The sequence below is a fragment of the Bufo bufo genome, chromosome 7, assembly GCF_905171765.1.
Source record: "Bufo bufo chromosome 7, aBufBuf1.1, whole genome shotgun sequence".
Classification (NCBI taxonomy): Eukaryota; Metazoa; Chordata; class Amphibia; order Anura; family Bufonidae; genus Bufo; species Bufo bufo.
Genome location: NC_053395.1, coordinates 144,845,176 through 144,865,850, shown reverse-complemented (window position 1 = coordinate 144,865,850; position 20,675 = coordinate 144,845,176). Strand labels below are relative to the sequence as shown.

At 47.4% G+C, this 20,675-nt stretch overlaps 1 protein-coding gene across 4 annotated transcripts in view; it reads right to left on the bottom strand.

Moving 5' to 3' along the window:
* Positions 1 to 20,675, bottom strand: part of CFLAR (CASP8 and FADD like apoptosis regulator) — a 94,273-nt gene that overhangs the window by 58,319 nt on the left and 15,279 nt on the right. Inside the window, exon 1 of one of the 4 annotated variants that reach the window (XM_040441837.1) lies at positions 7,294 to 7,527. The exons of 2 other annotated variants lie outside the window; for them this stretch is intronic. Coding sequence is in view for 1 of the 2 variants with exons in the window: in XM_040441835.1 (XP_040297769.1) it covers positions 7,311 to 7,328 (18 nt within the window). In the remaining variant the exon portion in view is untranslated. Of the gene's footprint in view, positions 1 to 7,293; positions 7,528 to 20,675 lie in introns of those variants that run through there. One more of the 4 variants, XM_040441835.1, reaches the window with a different exon arrangement.

Sequence of the window (20,675 nt, the reverse complement as noted above, 5' to 3'; positions counted from 1 at the left end):
TCAGGCCATTTTACTCCCTGGAAAAAGTCTAAGGCGTACCGGTACCGCAGTGAGCGCTGTGAACGGCACAGGCAGCGATGCTGCTGCTGCCTGAAGAGACCAATGACAAAGCTCCTTACAGTAAGGAGCTTAGTGATTGGTCAGTTTGAGCGGGCTGCCGGAGCTTATGCACACCGCTCTGAAGTAAGGAAGGAGGCGCACGCGATCATCACTGATGGGGTAAGTGGCCTTGCTGCAGCGCCTTGTTTTAACTTGTTCAGCCTCACATGCTGCATGAGGCTAATCCGGCTATGAACACATATGGATATGTGAGCTATAGTGGTGCTCGTCCGCGGTGTGCGCCCTGTCAGGGACCAGCCCTGCTAGTAGTAACTGTTCGCACAGGTTACCCATAAGTGACGGCCGGCAGCATGGTGAGTGTTGTGTCACCGACAATGTTTCAGTTTCCTGCGCTTATCTGTAGTGTACAGCTCCTAATGTGCAGGCAGCATCATTAGTGCCGATTAGAGCAATCGCGAATATATTGGAGCACTCTAACTACATATAAAGCCATTTTTAATGTTCTGCTGTGCCAACCATTTATTCCAGTCTCAGAAAACTTCTAGCAGCTTGGAAAATGTAGCAAAAGTGACCCACAACTGTATTTCACGTGCATTACTTGAATACTACATTGCCGATTTTTGCAATCAAGAAAAAAATCGCGAATTCTCGAATATTCTACAAAATAAATCGCAAAATATCACGAATTCAAATATTGCCCCTCCCGCTCGTCACTCCTGCTTATTCATATTCATTACATGGAACATTATCTGTCAATGCCAGTAAATAGGGTCGCACAGCTCATAGCATAGTTTTTGTATCATGTACTTTTTTATAATTAAAAAAAACATATATATTGATTACTTATTATAACCTGGCTATAAAAAAGGCAGAGCTGTTAATAGGAAAATTGTAGCGCTGAAGAAATTCTATGAGCTGTGCTACAGAAGTTACTGACTATTACATAATAGTAGGGATCGACCGATATAGATTTTTTTTAGGGCAGATACCGATAATTTGTGAACTTTCAGGCCGATAGCCGATAATTTATACCGATATTCTGGGAATTTTCATTTTTGAGAAAAAAAAAAAATTTCCTACACATCTGCTGAAAATTAATATGTTTATTGTTAACGTGTATTATAATTTTTTTTTTGTAAATCTTTTTCATTTATACTTAATATTTTTGTGTTTTTTTTTTTTTTTACTAACTTTTAGCCCCCTTAGGGACTAGAACCCTTGTCCTATTCACCCTGATAGATCTCTATCAGGGTGAATAGGAGCTCACACTGTCCCTGCTGCTCTGTGCTCTGTGCACACAGCAGCATGGAGCTGAACATGGCAGCCAGGGCTTCAGTAGCGTCCTGGCTGCCATGGTAACCGATAGGAGCCCCAGGATTACACTCGGAGGAGGAGGGGAGAGGGGATACTGTGGCCACTGCCACCAATGATTAATACTGGGTGGGGGCACTGCGCCACCAATGTTTTTACTATTGGGATTGGGATGGGGTGGGGGGCGCACTGCGCCACCAATGATTAATACTGGGGGGCTGGGGGGGGGGCGCACTGCGCCACCAATGTTTTTACTATTGGGATGGGGGTGGGGGGCGCACTGCGCCACCAATGATTAATACTGGGGGGCTTGGGTGGGGGGGCGCACTGCGCCACCAATGAAGATAAGTCTCTCAATCATTCATATACAGGAGGCGGGAGCTGGCTGCAGAATCACATAGCCGGCTCCCGACCTCTATGAGAGGTAGCTGTGATCCGCGGCACCTAAGGGGTTAACTACCGCGGACTGCAGCTAGTACCGCTCATAGAGGTCGGGAGCCGGCTATGTGATTCTGCAGCCAGCTCCCGCCTCCTGTATATGAATTAATGAAAGACTTATCTTCATTGGTGGAGCGGTGGCCACAGCCCCTCCCCTCCTCTTATCCTCTCTCCTCTCATTGGTGGCAGCGGCAGCAGCAGCACAGGGGGAGGAGACACTGCTTCCTTCTCCCCTGTGCTGCGGAGGGAACACAGAGAGCGCTGAGAGCAGCGCGTTCTGTGTTCCCAATATGTTATCAGTATATCGGCAAAATAGATGCCGATACCGATAACGGTCAAAATCCTCAATATCGGCCGATAATATCGGCCAAACCGATAATCGGTCGATCCCTACATAATAGTATGTTATGTGACTGAGCACTGCAATCAATAGCTAGGGACTTGCTCATTCATAATAACAGCTATTTCTTCCAACCCTCTAGCACAGGAATGCACAACCTGTAGCCCTCCAGCTGTTGCAAAACTACAACTCCCATTATGCCTGAACAGTCTACAGCTATTAGGGCGTGCTGGGAATTGTAGTACAGCTGGAGGGCTGCAGGTTGAGAATCCCTGCTTTAGCACATGGGATCTTGGCTCTGTTCTCTAAGTTCAATAAGTAAATGAGACTAAGCCGCTGCCGGAGTGCGAGCCGAGTTCTTTACTAGAGTGGCATCCTACCTGGGCACCACCAGACATATCTGGTGGCTGCGTATCTCTCCCGAGTAAAACGTCATGTCAAATATTATATATATATATATATATATATATATATATATATATATATATATATATATATATATTTTAGCAGAAGGACCCTGCTTCGCACGGGTACATTTAATCTACTTAATGTTTGTGTGTTGTTGAAAGATATCAACAGTATCCCTGGCCTATAACAGTGACATCTACACTACCCCGCCCCCTTAACAGTGACCTCCACAGCCCCCCACCCCTTAACACTGACCTCCCACAGTGCCCCGTCTCCTACCAGCGCCGTACATGTACAGCGGGCGTCATGGCCGGGAGATCTCTGCTAATTACCGTGAGGCTGGCAATAATGCCGATCGCGGTAATTAAATGCTTTAGATGCCGTGATCAAGCGAGATCACGGCACCTAAATGCGCAAAAATCCCCATGTGTCCAATCCGGGCATAGATAGTTGCGCTGAATACTGGTAGCTTTACTGAGTAAGCTAGCAGTATTCAAACTGCAGTTCTTATTTTGGCAGGCCAGGATAAGAAATTAGCAAAAGTGAGAAAAATAAGCTAATAATAAAATTCCTGATGAACCAAAATAAAATAAAAAATTATAAAGTAATAAGCTCAACCCGAGAAACGGTGCAGGGATTGCGTTTTTTTTTCCAATTTCACCCCATTTGGAATTTTGTACCGCTTCCCACAACATTTTATGCCATAAGAGCATTAGAAAGTACAACTTGTCCCGCAAAAAATAAGCCCTCATACAGCTATGTGACCGGAAAAATAAAAAAAGTTATGGCTCACGGAAAATAGGAAAGAAAAACGAAAACACAAAAACGAACAAACCTCCGGTATCCAAAAGGGTTAAAATGGGACCTCCACAGCAGCCCACCACCTTAACTTTGACTTTCACAGCAGCCTACCCCTTTACCAGTGAGTTCCACAGCAACCCAGCCCCTTGACAGTGACCTCCACAGGGGCCAGCTCCCTTAACACTGACCATAAGTTAGTCTCCTTAACTGACCTCCACCATTCCCAGCCCCCTTAACAGAGGCCTCCACAGCGAATGCCCCTTTAACAGTGACTGCCACAGTACCCCGCTCCCTTAACAGTGACCTCCACTGGGGCCTGCCCCCTTAACAATAACATCCACAGCACCCTCCCCTTTAACAGTGACCTCCACAGCGGCCGCCCCTTTATTAGTGACCTACACAGTACCGCATCTCGTTAGCAGTGATTTTCACAATAACCCGCCCCCTTAACAGTGACCTCCAGAGAGCTCTGTTCCCTTAAAATTTTACCTCCACAACACCCCCCTCCCTTAACAGTGACCTCTACAGCACCCCGCCCCTTAACACTGACCTCCATAGCGGACCATCCCCTTAACTGTGACCTGCACAGCAGCCTGCCCTTAGGGTGGACATAGGTCCGGATTTAGGCCGGACAGTCCGGTTTTCAGACTCCCTGTCCTCTGTCCGTAGCTTAGCGGGACTGGGGGAGGGATTTTTAAGTCTGTCTTTTGAGGGTGGCCTGAATGGCCATCGTACCTGCCCCCTTAACTGTGACCTCTACAGCACTCCGCTCCCTTAACATTGTTATCCACAGTGACCTGCCCCTTTAAAGCTGACCTACAGCAGTGAAGAAAAATGGCTGGGTTGTTATGGAAACCTGGTAAAAACACTATGTGGAGACTAAGGGTCATGTGACCATGTGTATGGCAGTTGGGATATGAGGAGAAAGACCTGCAGGCTTCTATTGGCTAATGTAGGTCATGTGATGGTGTCATATTTGCATTTGTTGGGAATATCTCAGGAACGTTACGAGCTAGAGAGCTGAGACCCGGTCTAAAACTTTTCCGGACACCTGATGTACCCGTGCGCCAAATTTCGTGATTGTAAATGCGACCCATTTACAATCACGCGACCTATTTACACGTCGTAGTTTTATTCTGGCCGCCTCTCGGCATGTTTGCTGTGCTGTCACCGGAACTCCAGCCAGCCCCATTATAGTAAATGGAGTCGGAGCGGCAGTCCGGGGGCATGCGTGCACTAGCGACAGCACGGATCCGACAGCCTGTCAGAGTTCCTTGCCGCTAGTGTGAAAGTAGCCTTAGGGTGAAGCACACGACCATTTTTTAGTTCGCTTCCAATCCGTTTTATTTTGTGTGGATCACACGCGGACACGTTCATTTCTATGGGGCTGCAAAAAAAAAAAAAGGCGGATATCACGCAGATGTCTTCCGTATGCTGTCTGCATCCATGCGGCAAATTATAGAACATGTACTACTCTAGTGCATTTTTTCAAGTGTAGGAGCAAGGGAGATTGGGCTTTGACACTACAGGGAAATTTCCCGGTGGACCAATGCCTAGGGGGCTGCCCGAGTCACCTCACGCTGCTGGCCAGGTACATAATAATCTGATGCTCTCAGTAGTAATTAATGCTAGGAAAACCAGGTACTTATATACCTGGCCAACAGACACAGGTGCCCTCCTGAACTCAGGGCGGTGATACAGTTGAATACTGTGGCTGGAGCAGCAGTATTTTGTGCTGCACTGTGGTTATTTGGTTCTGCAGGGGCAGTATTTTGTGCTGCACTACAGTATTGTTGGCAACGCATACATCTGTTGCCCAGCCTTCTGGAAATTTGTAACCACCTACAAAATGGGGCCACTTTTATGTTTTTTCCTAGGGTCATTTTAAGTTCCCAGTCCGCCCTTGGAGGGATGCACATGGACCGCATCAGCGATTTGCGGACCGTAAAACAGATACGGTCATGTGAATGCACCCTTGCTTTGTCTTTAGTTTCTGCATTGTATGGGGTCGCAGAGTGATGATTGGTGTGCGATGTGTGTGTGGCCGACAGGAGCGATGTTCGATGAGCGTGTGTGTGGCCGACAGGAGCGATGGTGTGTGACGTGCGCGTGGCGGACAGGAGCGATGGTTGATGTGCGTGTGGCAGACAGGAGCGATGGTCAGTGTGCGATGTGTGTATGGCGGACAGGAGCGATGGTCAGTGTGCGATGTGTGTATGGCGGACAGGAGCGATGGTCAGTGTGCGATGTGTGTATGGCGGACAGGAGCGATGGTCAGTGTGCGATGTGTGTATGGCGGACAGGAGCGATGGTCAGTGTGCGATGTGTGTATGGCGGACAAGAGCAATGGTCAGTGTGCGATGTGTGTATGGCGAACAGGAGAGATGGGTGTATGTGGAGGGCAGGAGCGATGATCTTTGTGGTGTGTGTGTGTAGAGGTGTCTGGCATCAGGCATCATGTCCCTACATTGTCCCTTACTAATGCCTCAACCCAGAGAAGTACCCTGAAGGTGAGTGCACTCTGGTCCTGCACCCATTGAGGACTGCCCTGATGAAACTAAAAGGAGGGGAAACGCGTTGGGAAGCTTTTAGGGTAATAATAAGGAAACATTTCAAATTCAGACAGAATAGTGGTGGCACTACAAATCCCAGAATTCCTGGATCTGAGACACAAATGTGTTCGGGTGATCACTGAGAAGCAGCAACAAGTGGTGCTCAGCCATGTAGGTAAAGATGCGAATATCCAGTGAATATAGATGAATGCCGGCACTCACCTAACGTCGCAAAATGTCCTTTTATTTCAGCAGAGGGGAGGGATACAAAACATGATACAATCGCAGGTTACATGGCGACGGCAGTTTCACGTTTGTCCACGCTTCATCTGGCCACGTTTGACTGACTCGCAAGGAGTGACTGCATTTTTATGCGCCCAGTAGTACCACAGGTGCTGACTAAGTGCACTAATTGTGGTGTCTGCATCATAGAGTGGGCGTAACTGCACCCTGGTGTGTCAGCCAAACAGGAGCATAGTAACACATCTAATTAAAAGCAATAACCAGAGCAGTGGTATTTATGGATGTCACAGAAAAATCGTATTTATGGATTTCACAGAAAACACTCATGTCCAGTTTCTCATTTAAACCTAAGGGACCAGTGGTTGCGGAGCGTATAATCCAGCGTCCTTCTCTTTTCAATAAATCGCGTCCCCTGTCGCCCCCTCTGGGAGCGAGAGGTACGGTTTCAAGTCCAGCAAAGAGGTACGGATCCATTTTTCCAGATGACACCGGAGAGACGGAACCGGTATTTCAATGCATTTGTCAGACAGATCTGACAAATGGCATCTGTTTGCGTCAGGATTGCCGGATCCGGCAGGCAGTTTCGGTGACAGAACTGCCTGCCGGAATCCTCTGCCGCAAATATGAAAGTAGCCTAAGTTGAACTACATTTTTGCCTTTTTTTCATCCATCTGGGGCCATTATCAGCAAATGTGAAACAGTAACATTTTATCATTTATTTATATCGATGAAAATTAATAAATCCACATATTTAAGTCACTTAAAAAAAATAACATTCTGGTGAAAAAAAAAATAAAGGGTTATAAAAATATGAAAAACTAGTCTGCAGAGAGGAAGGGGAGGAGAAGGAAACGAAACTTGAGCCTCCACACTTATTCTCTCCGTTCTACGTTTAAAGGGACCGATCAACAAAAAAGTATTTCAATTATTTTATCTTTTTAATGTTTTCTGTGCAAACCTACTAGAGTTTTCCACAGTGTACACCACAAAGTGCACCAGACAGTGACAGATATCTCCTCACAGCAGAGGAGAGCAAGAAAGCTTCCTGTCAGCAGCACAGACTGAACACTGTCTAAGAAGCCGTGCGGCTGCAGTTGCGTCTTTATCCCTGCCCTGACTGGACTATACTCGGCGCAGTACCTGGGCATGCAGCTCACCATACTGGCTCCAGGCATCGGGCTCTCTTCTTCTCCTCACACCAGCGCACTGACAGGCGGCGACTTCTCTCCCTAGAGCAGAGGGAGCGGTGACCGGATCTACTTCCTGTTTATCAGTCCTGCATCTGTGGTGCGTAGGGCGCCGCGCACATTCCGCACAGCAGTTTATTTTGTTTTTTTAATTCACTAGCCATGCTGTCGCCTGCTAGAAACCGTCTCTCTACCATGTGTGAACACACTGGAGTTAGGTTTGCCACCATTCTCAACAAAAAAATATTGACCAAGTTAAGTCACACCCCATAGGGGGCGTGGCTTAACAGGGTGTAGCTCCCTAGTGCCCCTTAGAATTAACAATGCCCCCAGTAATACCGGTAGTAATACCCCCATAGTGCCACAATTAGTGCCCCCCAGAATTAATAATACCCAATAATATTAATGCCCCAGTTAGTGCCCCCAGAATTAATAATGCTCCCATCAGTGCTCCTCAAAAATATGAATGTAATGCCCCATTATAGCCTCCAATAACATTAATGCCCCCCAGAATTAAGTGCCCCCATTAGTGCCCGCAATAATATTATTAATGCCCCAATTAGTGCCCCCCATTATAACCCCTCAGAATTAATAGTGCCCCCCAATAATATTAATGTCTCACTTAATGCCCCCATTAGAACCCCCAATAATCTTAATGCCCCCATTAGTGCCACAAGTAATAGTAAGGCCCCAATAGTACCCTCTAGAGTTACTAATGCCACCATTAGTGTCCCGACCGCCGACAGTAGGTTGTCAGCTGGGCATTTAAAAATGGTCGCCCGCAGTGGCACGCGCAGCGGGAACCTAGCCGCCCGGTGCCTGCTGTTTTTAAGAGCAGACACCCGGTACTAAGGTCCTTTTAACCCTTCAGATGCCATGGTTATCTGGATGTGCTTTGGCTCCCCCCCTGCGGAGATCTGGGGACCCGGAGCGTGTATGCAGCAGCCCCTGTCCTCCCTGTGAAGGTACCTGAGATGATACAAAACATTGAGGCAGGAAAACCTTCCTCAAAGCAATAAAATTGAGGGATCCACAACAGGGGTGACCATAATCCCATGTGGATCTCTCTATAAGGTCCGGGATCCCTCCCTACTATAAAACTAGTGGTATTTTGCTTTTAAAATGATTAGAGTTAAAACAAGATGTCAGAACATGAAGGATGGATCAAACATGGATGGATCAAACATGGCCGATGGATTATTGCAGCAACACTGTCCCTAGCTCATGAGCGCTTGTCACACCTCTCCCTAAGCTTAGCTCACAGGACAATGGTGGAGACCGCGCAGGATGAGACTTTTATATGGCTGTGATATCACAGGGGATGGCTACCTGCAGACTGGCTGGCTGCACGGCATTATTGGTGATCTCGCATTCCTGGGCTTCTCATTTTTTAACACGTACAGCCACCATTTTAGGAAACCTGATTCACTACCACGAAGCGCTAGGAAATTCGGCTTCTTTTCAAATCAAAGTTTTCCAAAATTTCGGACCGAATTCCGCTTTCCTCAGGACAGGTCATCAGTATCTGATCGGTGGGGGTCTGACACTTGGGACCCTGCCAATCAGCTGTTTGACATGGCACCGACACTCACTTCTATGGGCCTAAACTGCTCCTCGGCCACGTGACCGATAAACGTATCGAAAGCAGCGAGAAGGCCACGGCTCTACTGCAAGCGCTGGTACCTTCTCAAACAGCTGATCGGCGGGGGTCCCAGGTAACCGATCACATACTGATGACCAGGGCTGGCCTTAGGTGTTCAGGCACCCTGTGCGAGCTAATCTTGTGGCGCCCCCCTCCCCCCACCCGGTTCACCTAAACATACACGAAGAGGAAAACAATCTTTGTAACTAACTTTTTTTTTATTACAGATAATTTAAGTGCAAGTGCAAACAAGTAGAATCATACCCAGTGCCACCCTTACCTAGTCCCCTGCCCCCTCAATTAGACCCTGCCCCCCTTAAATTAAGGGTGACAGACACTGGGTATGATTAAGGGGGCAGGGGACTGGATAAGGGTGACACTGGGTATGATTAAGGGGCAGGGGACTGGCTTTGGTTGACATTGGGTATGATTAAGGGGCAGGGGACTGGCTTTGGTTGACATTGGGTATGATTAAGGGGCAGGGGACTGGGTAAAGGTGACAGGGTATGATTAAGGGGGCAGGAGACTGCTATGGATGACACTGGGTATGATTAAGGGGGGCAGGGTCTAATTGAGGGGGCAGGGGACTTGGTAAGGGTGACACTGGGTATGATTAAGGGGGGCAGGGGACTGGGCAAAGGTGACAGGGTATGATTAAGGGGGGCAGGAGACTGGCTATGGGTGACACTGGGTATGATTAAGGGCCTTATAATGTGCCAGTAAAAAGGGACCCCCATAATACCCCCCAATAATGTGCCAGTAAGTGTCCCCATAGATGCCCCCCATCATGTGCCAGTATCAAGTGCCTCTCTCTCCCCCCACATGTCCCAGTATCATAGTGCCATCTGCCGCCCCAAGTGCCAGTATCATAGTGCCATCTCCCCCCCCCCAGTGTGCCAGTATCAAGTGCCTCTCTCCTTCCCACCCCCATGTGCCAGTATCATAAAGTCAAACCCCCCCCCATGTGCCAGTATCAAGTGCTTCTCTCCCCCCCCATGTCCCAGTATCATAGTGCCATCTCCCCCCCCACCCCAAAAAGTGCCAGTATCAAGTGCCTCTCTCCTTCCCACCCCCCATGTGCCAGTATCAGGTGCCAACCCCCCAAACCCCATGTGCCAGTATCAAGTGCCTTCCACTCCCCCCGTGTGGCAGTAACAGTCGGGTATTTAAAAAAAAAAAAACACTTAGGCCCCTTGCAGACGAGCGTGTCCGGATGCGTCCCGGTGCATTGCGGCAACACGCGAGTAGGAACGCAATTGCAGTCAGTTTTGACTGCGATTGCGTTCCGATGTTCATTTTTTAGCGCGCGGGTGCAATGTGTTTTGCACGCGTGTGATAAAAAACAGACTGTGGTACCCAGACCCAAACTTTTTTACAGAAGTTCAGGTTTGGGTTAATGGTTATAAGGGAAAATAATAGCATTCTGAATACAGAATGTATAGTACAATAGGGCTAGAGGGGTTAAAAAATAAATAAAAATAATTTAACTCACCTTAATCCATTTGTTTGGGCAGCCGGCATCTCTTCTGTCTTCATCTGTGAGCAATAGGACATTTGATGACGTCACTGCGTTAACCTCCTCAGGACCGCCGTATGCAGGATTGCGTCTTTGCGGCGGCCCTGCTCTTCTGGGTGGATGCGCCGGCGCGTCCTCTCGCGAGACGCGAGATTTCCTGTGAACGCGCGCACACAGGCGCGCGCGTTCACAGGAACGGAAGGTAAGAGAGTGGATCTCCAGCCTGCCAGCGGCGATCGTTGGCAGGCTGGAGATGTGATTTTTTTAACCCCTAACAGGTATATTAGACGCTGTTTTGATAACAGCGTCTAATATACCTGCTACCTGGTCCTCTGGTGGTCCCCTTTGTTTGGATCGACCACCAGAGGACACAGGTAGCTCAGTAATATGTTGCACCAAGCACCACTACACTACACCCCCCCCCCTGTCACTTATTAACCCCTTGATCACCCCATATAGACTCCCTGATCACCCCCCTGTCATTGATTACCCCCCTGTCATTGATCACACCCCTGTAAAGCTCCATTTAGACGTCCGCATGATTTTTACGGATCCACTGATAGATGGATCGGATACGCAAAACGCATACGGACGTCTGAATGGAGCCTTACAGGGCGTGATCAATGACTGTGGTGATCACCCCATATAGACTCCCTCATCACCCCCGTCATTGATCACACCCCTGTAAAGCTCCATTCAGATGTCCGCATGATTTTTACGGATCCACTGATAGATGGATCGGATCCGCAAAACGCATACGGACGTCTGAATGGAGCCTTACAGGGGCGTGATCAATGACTGTGGTGATCACCCCATATAGACTCCCTCATCACCCCCCTGTCATTGATTACCCCCCTGTCATTGATTACCCCCCTGTCATTGATCACACCCCTGTAAAGCTCCATTCAGATGTCCGCATGATTTTTACGGATCCACTGATAGATGGATCGGATCCGCAAAACACATACAGGCGTCTCCCTGGAGCCTTCCAGGGGGGGTGATCACCCCATATAGACTCCCTGATCACCCCCCTGTCATTGATCACCCCCCCCTGTCATTGATCACCCCCCCTGTCAGGCTGCATTCAGATGTCCGTATGATTTTTACAGATCCACGGATACATGGATCGGATCCGCAAAACACATACGGACATCTGAATGGAGCCTTACAGGGGGGTGATCAATGACAGGGGGGTGATCACCCCATATAGACTCCCTGGTCACCCCCCTGTCATTGATCACCCCCCTGTCATTGATCACCCCTCTGTAAGGCTCCATTCAGACATTTTTTTGGCCCAAGTTAGCGGAAATTATATTTTTTTTTCTTACAAAGTCTCATATTCCACTAACTTGTGTCAAAAAATAAAATCTCACATGAACTCACCATACCCCTCACGGAATCCAAATGCGTAAAATTTTTTAGACATTTATATTCCAGACTTCTTCTCACGCTTTAGGGCCCCTAGAATGCCAGGGCAGTATAAATACCCCACATGTGACCCCATTTCGGAAAGAAGACACCCCAAGGTATTCCATGAGGGGCCTATTGAGTCCATGAAAGATTGAAATTTTTGTCCCAAGTTAGCGGAAAGGGAGACTTTGTGAGAAAAAAATATATATATAAATTTCTGCTAACTTGTGCCCAAAATTTTTTTTTTCTATGAACTCACCATGCCCCTCATTGAATACCTTGGGGTGTCTTCTTTCCAAAATGGGGTCACATGTGGGGTATTTATACTGCCCTGGCATTCTAGGGGTCCTAAAGCGTGAGAAGAAGTCTGGGATCCAAATATCTAAAAATGCCCTCATAAAATGAATGTGGGCCCCTTTGCGCATCTAGGCTGCAAAAAAGTGTCACACATGTGGTATCGCCGTATTCAGGAGAAGTTGGGCAATGTGTTTTGGGGTGTCATTTTACATATACCCATGCTGGGTGAGATAAATATCTTGGTCAAATGCCAACTTTGTATAAAAAAAATGGGAAAAGTTGTCTTTTGCCGAGATATTTCTTTCACCCAGCATGGGTATATGTAAAAAGACACCCCAAAACACATTGCCCAACTTCTCCTGAATACGGCGATACCACATGTGTGACACTTTTTTGCAGCCTAGGTGGGCAAAGGGGCCCACATTCCAAAGAGCACCTTTAGGATTTCACAGGTCATTTACCTACTTACCACACATTAGGGCCCCTGGAAAATGCCAGGGCAGTATAACTACCCCACAAGTGACCCCATTTTGGAAAGAAGACACCCCAAGGTATTCTGTGAGGGGCATGGCGAGTTCCTAGAATTTTATATTTTTTGTCACAAGTTAGCGGAAAATGATGATTTTTTTATTTTTATTTTTTCCCTTACAAAGTCTCATATTCCACTAACTTGTGACAAAAAATAAAAACTTCCATGAACTCACTATGCCCATCACGAAATACCTTGGGGTGTCTTCTTTCCAAAATGGGGTCACTTGTTGGGTAGTTATACTGCCCTGGCATTCTAGGGGCCCAAATGTGTGGTAAGAAGTTTGAAATCAAAATGTGTAAAAAATGACCAGAGAAATCCGAAAGGTGCTCTTTAGAATTTGGGCCCCTTTTCCCACCTAGGCTGCAAAAAAGTGTCACACATCTGGTATCTCCGTATTCAGGAGAAGTTGGGGAATGTGTTTTGGGGTGTCATTTTACATATACCCATGCTGGGTGAGAGAAATATCTTGGCAAAAGACAACTTTTCCCATTTTTTTATACAAAGTTGGCATTTGACCAAGATATTTCTCTCACCCAGCATGGGTATATGTAAAATGACACCCCAAAACACATTCCCCAACTTCTCCTGAATACGGAGATACCACATGTGTGACACTTTTTTGCAGCCTAGGTGGGCAAAGGGGCCCACATTCCAAAGAGCACCTTTCGGATTTCACTGGCCATTTTTTACAGAATTTGATTTCAAACTCCTTACCACACATTTGGGCCCCTAGAATGCCAGGGCAGTATAACTAACCCACAAGTGACCCCATTTTGGAAAGAAAAAACCCCAAGGTATTCGCTGATAGGCATAGTGAGTTCATGGAAGTTTTTATTTTTTGTCACAAGTTAGTGGAATATGAGACTTTGTAAGAAAAAAAAAAAAAAAATCATCATTTTCCGCTAACTTGTGACAAAAAATAAAAAGTTCTATGAACTCACTATGCCCATCAGCGAATACCTTAGGGTGTCTTCTTTCCGAAATGGGGTCATTTGTGGGGTGTTTGTACTGTCTGGGCATTGTAGAACCTCAGGAAACATGACAGGTGCTCAGAAAGTTAGAGCTGCTTCAAAAAGAGGAAATTCACATTTTTGTACCATAGTTTGTAAACGCTATAACTTTTACCCAAACATTTTTTTTTTATCAAAGACATGTAGAACAATAAATTTAGAGCAAAATTTATATATGGATCTCGTTTTTTTTGCAAAATTTTACAACTGAAAGTGAAAAATGTCATTTTTTTGCAAAAAAATCGTTAAATTTCGATTAATAACAAAAAAAGTAAAAATGTCAGCAGCAATGAAATACCACCAAATGAAAGCTCTATTAGTGAGAAGAAAAGGAGGTAAAATTCATTTGGGTGGTAAGTTGCATGACCGAGCAATAAACGGTGAAAGTAGTGTAGGTCAGAAGTGTAAAAAGTGGCATGGTCTTTCAGGGTGTTTAAGCCATGGGGGCTGAGGTGGTTAATCACATGGTCCATCACATGATCCATCACCATGGTGATGGATCATGTGATGAGCGTAGTGACATCATCAAAGGTCCTATTGCTCACAAACACAGATGAAGACAGAAGAGATGTCGGCTGCGCGAACAAGTGGATTAAGGTGAGTTAAATTATTATTATTATTTTTTTAACCCCTCCAGCCCTATTGTACTATGCATTCTGTATTCAGAATGCTATTTTTTTCCCTTATAACCATGTTATAAGGGGAAATAATAATGATCGGGTCCCCATCCCGATCGTCACCTAGCAACCGTGCGTGAAAATCGCACCGCATACGCTCTTGCTTGCGGATGCTTGCGATTTTCACGCAACCCCATTCATTTCTTTTGGGCCTGTGTTACGTGAAAAACGCACAAAGAGGAGCATGCTGCGATTTTCACGCAACGCACAAGTGATGTGTGAAAATCACCGCTCGTGTGCACAGCCCCATAGAAATGAATGGGTCAGGATTCAGTGCGGGTGCAATGCGTTCAACTCACGCATCGCATCCGCGCGGAATACTCGCCCGTGTGAAAGGGGCCTTATACTTACCTCCATGTCAGCGATGCGATGCAGCCTCATCCGGCCTGTGTCCCTTGCTGTATGTCCATATATGGAGTCAGTGCTTGTGTATTTCAGAAAAGTTTCTGCTGGGACTCGAACCCCATGACCTTCTGTATCAGAGGCAAGGCACTTAACCACACAGCTATAAGAGCTGCAAAGCCACTGACTGAAAAAATATGAGACTTCTACTGTAGACTCGTTTATAGCTTTGATAGCTAGTGTACATCCATACACATGACAGCTGCCCCAGCACACTCAGCTCTGCTATATCTCTATATATGATAGCTGCCCCAGCACACCCAGCTCTGCTACATCTATACACATGACAGCTGCCCCAGCACACTCAGCGTTGCTATATCTCTATATATCTATCTACTGTATAGTAATACTTAGAGATATATAGATATAGCAGAGCTGAGTGTGAAGGGGTAGCTGTCATATGTTTAGATGTAGCAGGGCTGGTTGTGCTGGGGCAGCTGTCATGTGTATTATATATAGCAGTGCTGGGTGTGCTGGGGAAGCTATCATATATAGAGATATAGCAGAGCTGAGTGTGCTGGGGCAGCTGTCATATAAAGATATAGCAGTGCTGGGTGTGTTGGGGCAGCTGTCATGTGTATAGATGTACACTGGCTATAACAGAGTCTACAGTAGAAGTCTCATATTTTTTCAGTCAGTGGCTATGTAGTTCTTATAGCTGTGTGGGTAAGTGCTTTGCCTCTGATACAGAAGGTTGTATGGGTTCAAATCCCAGCAGACACATCTCTCCCTCTCCTGAGGACGGCAATACAGATGACTATGCCTGGGATTCGTTGGATTTGTATCTCGTAAATGAGAAGTGTGCAAGTTGTGACACAGGCAGGGCATCTATAAAGTAGTAAGGGCGCTGCCGGGAGGTGAGAGAAGGCTGCCGCCGCCGTCCTGCATGTCGTTACAGTGTGTGGTGTTTGTGGCAGTAGCTACACCGGCCAAGGAGCCTCCTCGCTGTTGGCACAGCCCGTTCGCCCCTGTTGCCATGGCTGGCCCTGCTGATGACCTATCCTGTACATCTCTGAAAACTCCTTTAAATGATAAAATTACCTGTTTTTTTCCCCATACGGTGAACACTGTAATGGAGACAAAAAAATCTAAATGCCTGAATCAAAGATTTTTGGTAGCTTCATCTCCCTACAAAAGTTCAATAAAAGGTAATCAAAAAGTCACACTTACACCAAAATGGTATGAGTAAAAGCCAAGCTAGCCCGCAAAGAAAGAGCCCATATACAACTCTGTAAGCGGCAAAATAAAAAAGTAATGGGTGTGAGATAGTCAATCAGTATGAAAATCCTGGAGGCCCCTCTAAGGGGCTAAAAATAATGTACAAAAAATTAATCATGGGCATCATTTCAGTGATTACAGTCTGATTGTTTTCAGCTATCACACAGTGAAAGGGTTAAGTGTGAGATGTTCCCAGTTTAGTCAGACAATCTGTAATTACATAGCTGGTATTTCCACTCTGTCACAATGGGAAGACACTGTGACTAAGGGCTCATGCACATGAACGTTTTTTTTCGCGTTCCATATACGGGCCGTATTTTGATTTTATTTACGGTCCGTATACGGAACCATTCATTTCAATAGGTCCGCAAAAGATGCGGACAGCATTCTGTGTGCTGTCCGCATCCGTTGCTCCTTTCCGTGGCCCCGCAAAAATTATGAGTCCTGTCCTATTCTTGTCCGTTTTGCGGAAAAGAATAGGCATTTCTATAATGGGCCTCCTGTTCAGTTCCGCAAATTGCGGAAGGCACACGGGCACCATCCGTTTTTTGCAAATCCGCAATTTGCGGACCGCAAAAAACGCCACGGTCGTGTGCATGAGCCCTAACTGGTAGCCCGACTGCTTTTCTTACATGGTGTTCCCTTATCTATTCCTTCCCAGGGAAATGGTATATTCCGGCTACATTTACACAGCAGGTTCAGTGCCTGTAGACCGGGTCATATGGGGCATGACTGCAAAATATTTCATCTTCTTTGTAGTTCAGAGATCAGTGTCCTCAAGGTGGTATTAATCTTTTTTAGTTCAGCATCTTATCTATGTCATCATATACATCATGAGCTGTCACTACAGATCAAGTGTTAATATTTCTGACATTTAACATAATCACAGAAGTATTAATAAATGCTATTCCCTTTAATATGTAGTATTAGGTATCCTGAACACGTATCTGTTTTTGAGTCTGCAAAACGCGGATTTGCAAAATACGGATAATGTCGATTTTTCTAAGTCCCATTTATAAAAATGGCTATTCTTGAATGCAAAAAGGACAATAATAGGATATGTTCTTTAATTTGCAGAATGGTCACGCGGATCCACAAAAAAATTGCGGATGTGTGCATGGCCCCATAGGATAGAATAGGTCGCTGTCCGCAAAAAAAATGTTAATAGCACACTGAAGAAAAATCTGGTCGTGTGCATGAGGCCTTATAATGCAATATGTGGCTATCCAAAGTTGCATAAGAAATAATGTGTCTGCAAATGGGGAGACGGACTGTCAATGACGCCTGTCCTGTCAAAGAGAAGGCACATTGTGATACCTGGGAGGTCAGTGCTGGCGACCACTCTGACTTTAGCTGATGGTGTCAAACTACTTTTCCTCTGTACTTGTGATTCCTACACTGTACAAGGTATATTATATTATTTTTGGGGTATACACAACTAGGAGCAGACTGGGAACTTAAAGTGGCCCTTTAAAAATCCTAAAAGTGGCCCCCATATTGTAGGGGAGTCCAAATTTATAGAAGGTCTGGCAAAACAACTAGGTAAGTGCCAACACAAGTAGATAGGGGGACATGAGAAGGCGGGGTCAGCAATACCATAGTGCAACACAAAATTCCGCCCAGCAGAACTAAATACCGCCCCACAAGCTGTCCCTCTGTGGCAGCCATCAATAGTTGCCACGTTCTGTCCTCCTCCAGTTGTCTCTAGTTAAGATATGGACATGCGAGGCTGCAGTATTCAACTTTATAAAGCTGAATTCAGGAGGGCATCTGCAGCCGCCGGGCAGGTACTTGTGTATCAGATCATTATGTACTTGACTGGCGGCAGTGAGGTGGGCTTGGCCAGTCCGCCCCTGTACACAATAGAAAAATAAAGTGAAACACAAGCAAATGGTGTGTATGTATGCAGTCATAATCAAACAAAAAGTCACCTTGCGTTGTTGGTGGTAATTCACACCATGCGGCAATTCTGCCTCAAAGAGTCCTTCCTCATAGCAGCACCAACCTGTTTTCACGCCAAACAAGCAGCAAGCCTTCATCCAGAGACAAGGTTCCCAGATCTCAACACAGAGACATGGCTATTTAAGGACAGCCAGGTGCTGCCAAAACCATGAACGGCATTTAAAATCCGGTCCGGTATTTGACCTCATCTGGCTGTAAATTAGCCCAGCAGCACATGCTTGGAAGAAAATACCTGTTTTCCCAAACCAAACATCTCACTGTGTCTATATATATATATATATATAGTATTTGTGGTCGTGGCTAAAATATGAACTTGGGCAGTGTGCCTGCCTTGAACCTAAACAGGCTGGGGTGTGCCTGGAGCCGGGTACGAGAGCAGCCTAAAAGGGGGCTGCCCTAAAGGAGGACCCTTGGAATAAAGGGAATGGGTGGGTGGGTCCATGAACCGGAACGCCTACTAAGGTGAGGGAAGAGGGGCTTATAAAGGCTCAAGCCCCTCCCACAAATGCAGGCTGAACTTCAGCCTTACCAACTTGTGGTCGTGGCTAAAATACGAACTTGGGCAGTGTGCCTGCCTTGAACCTAAACCGGCTGGGGTGTGCCTGGAGCCGTGTACGAGAGCAGCCTAAAAGGGGGCAAAAAGGAAACCAAGATAGTTAAGTACAAGACTTTATTACCTTATAATACCAGTGACTGAAACGCCTGCGAAATCTCCACCTGGGGGTTAGGTATGTATCTGGTGAAGCAAGATGAACGCCACCTTCCCATCTTTTCGGGTGACATGGACGGGGACCCCATGCCGGGAAGCCGCAGAAGCCGCTCCAATGCGGAAGGAATGGCCGGATATAGCGCCGGGGTCAAACCCCAAGCCAGCAGCAACCGTGCGGATGTGGCTGATGAACTGCGCTGCAGTGAGAGCGCCATCAAGATGTGGTAGTAGAGGGCTGTGAGGGGGAGCATCCTGGATGGCGAGCATGAGCTGGCCAAACACCTGTACCGGGCACCATCTATTACCAGTCGGAAAAAACTCAACCTCCACCGGGGGACCTGTTTGGCTAGTTTTGGTGGAAATTAACTTCAGCGTGTAATGGTCTTGATTCCGCACCAGCTGTTCTCTGTGCAGACTGCACCGTCCTGCCGCACTGCAAGTGAACTCGCCTGGCCTAAGGAAGCCGTAAAAGCCCAAATACATAGCTGCTTTAAAGACCAAGCTGGAGAAGGGCCCAAAAGGAGCACCATCCATGACTGAAGACAACCCCCGGAACATCTCCCCAGTGACGCCCTGTCTACGGGACAGGGGATTAGCCCTACCCTTCTGGACCCCTCGCAAGGTGGCCTTAATCGCGTGCGCAGAAAAAATGGAGCCACCCCCTGGGTTGCGGAGCATGGTGTGGTGTTGGACGCCCGCCAGGTACAACTTAATGGTATTGTAGGAGAGATGTAACTGGTGATGACAATGGGCAATGAAGGCCATGATGTAAGGAATGTCCGCCAGGCCACCCTGCGGGTGCAGACGCGAGAACTCCTGGAAGGTTCTTAGGCCTGAAAGATAGTTCCTGGCCGTATTGGGGGCAAGGGACTGCTGCGCCAGGTCTCTTGCCGAAGAGACGAGCATGCCTAGTCCATTGTCAGGGAACTGAAAGCCGGGGTGGGATATCTGAGCGGCTCGGCCTCCGGCATGACCTGAAAAAAAGAGGGTGAAATTAAACCAGGATAGTGCGTCAGCCGCCACATTTTGCTGACCCGGAATGTGGCTACAATGCACATGAAAGTTGTGTGACAGGGCCAGCCAAACCAGCTGGCGCAATAGTGCCATGATTTTGGGGGACTTGGCCCTGCTCTTGGCTAAGATGTCGACCAAGGCCTGATTGTCCGTCACGAACATCACCGGCAAGTTAGCCCAGAGGTGACCCCATGCCTGAGCAGCTGCGACAATGGGGTACAACTCCAACAGAGAGGAGGTGTGGATGGACTCGGCATCCTCTAGGACTGAAATGGGCCAACGGTCAGCTAGCCAACGGGGACCCCAAATGGCCGCGTAACCGCAGGATGCAGCGGCGTCTGAAAAAATAGTCGGGCAGGAGGGTGACCACGGAGACACAAAGAAGGAGACGCCGTTCCATCGGGACAGAAACAATTCCCACATGGCCAGGTCTGCCATGGCCTGGCCGTCCAACCGGATGACGCTGTCCTGCTCGGGCGCTGAGGGAAGAAGCTGGAGCAGCCTCGACACGAAAGTCCTCTCCTGGGGCATGATCCTAGAGGCAAAATTGAGCCGGCCCAGAAGAGATTGCAACTCGACTCTAGTGAGGGACCCCTTGGAAGCCGCCTTGGAAATGACCTCCCGACACTGAGCGAGTTTCTCTTCCGGGAGGCTGGCCTGCAACAGAACCGAATCCAGGACGATGCCCAGGAATGAGACCCTCGTGGCGGGACCCTCCGTCTTGGACTCCGCGACCGGAACAGCCAGACTGGCGAACATCTCCAGGAGGACGGTGAGAATGCCAGACCCGCCCTGCGGGTCTTCCACGACCAGAATGTCATCGAGGTAGTGGATGACTGACCGGGGGCCACCGTGAAGGACCAAGATCCAATGTAGCGCTTTGGCCAGTTGGTCGAATAACCAGGGGCTACTCTTGGATCCAAACGTGAGTCTGTTGGCGAAAAAA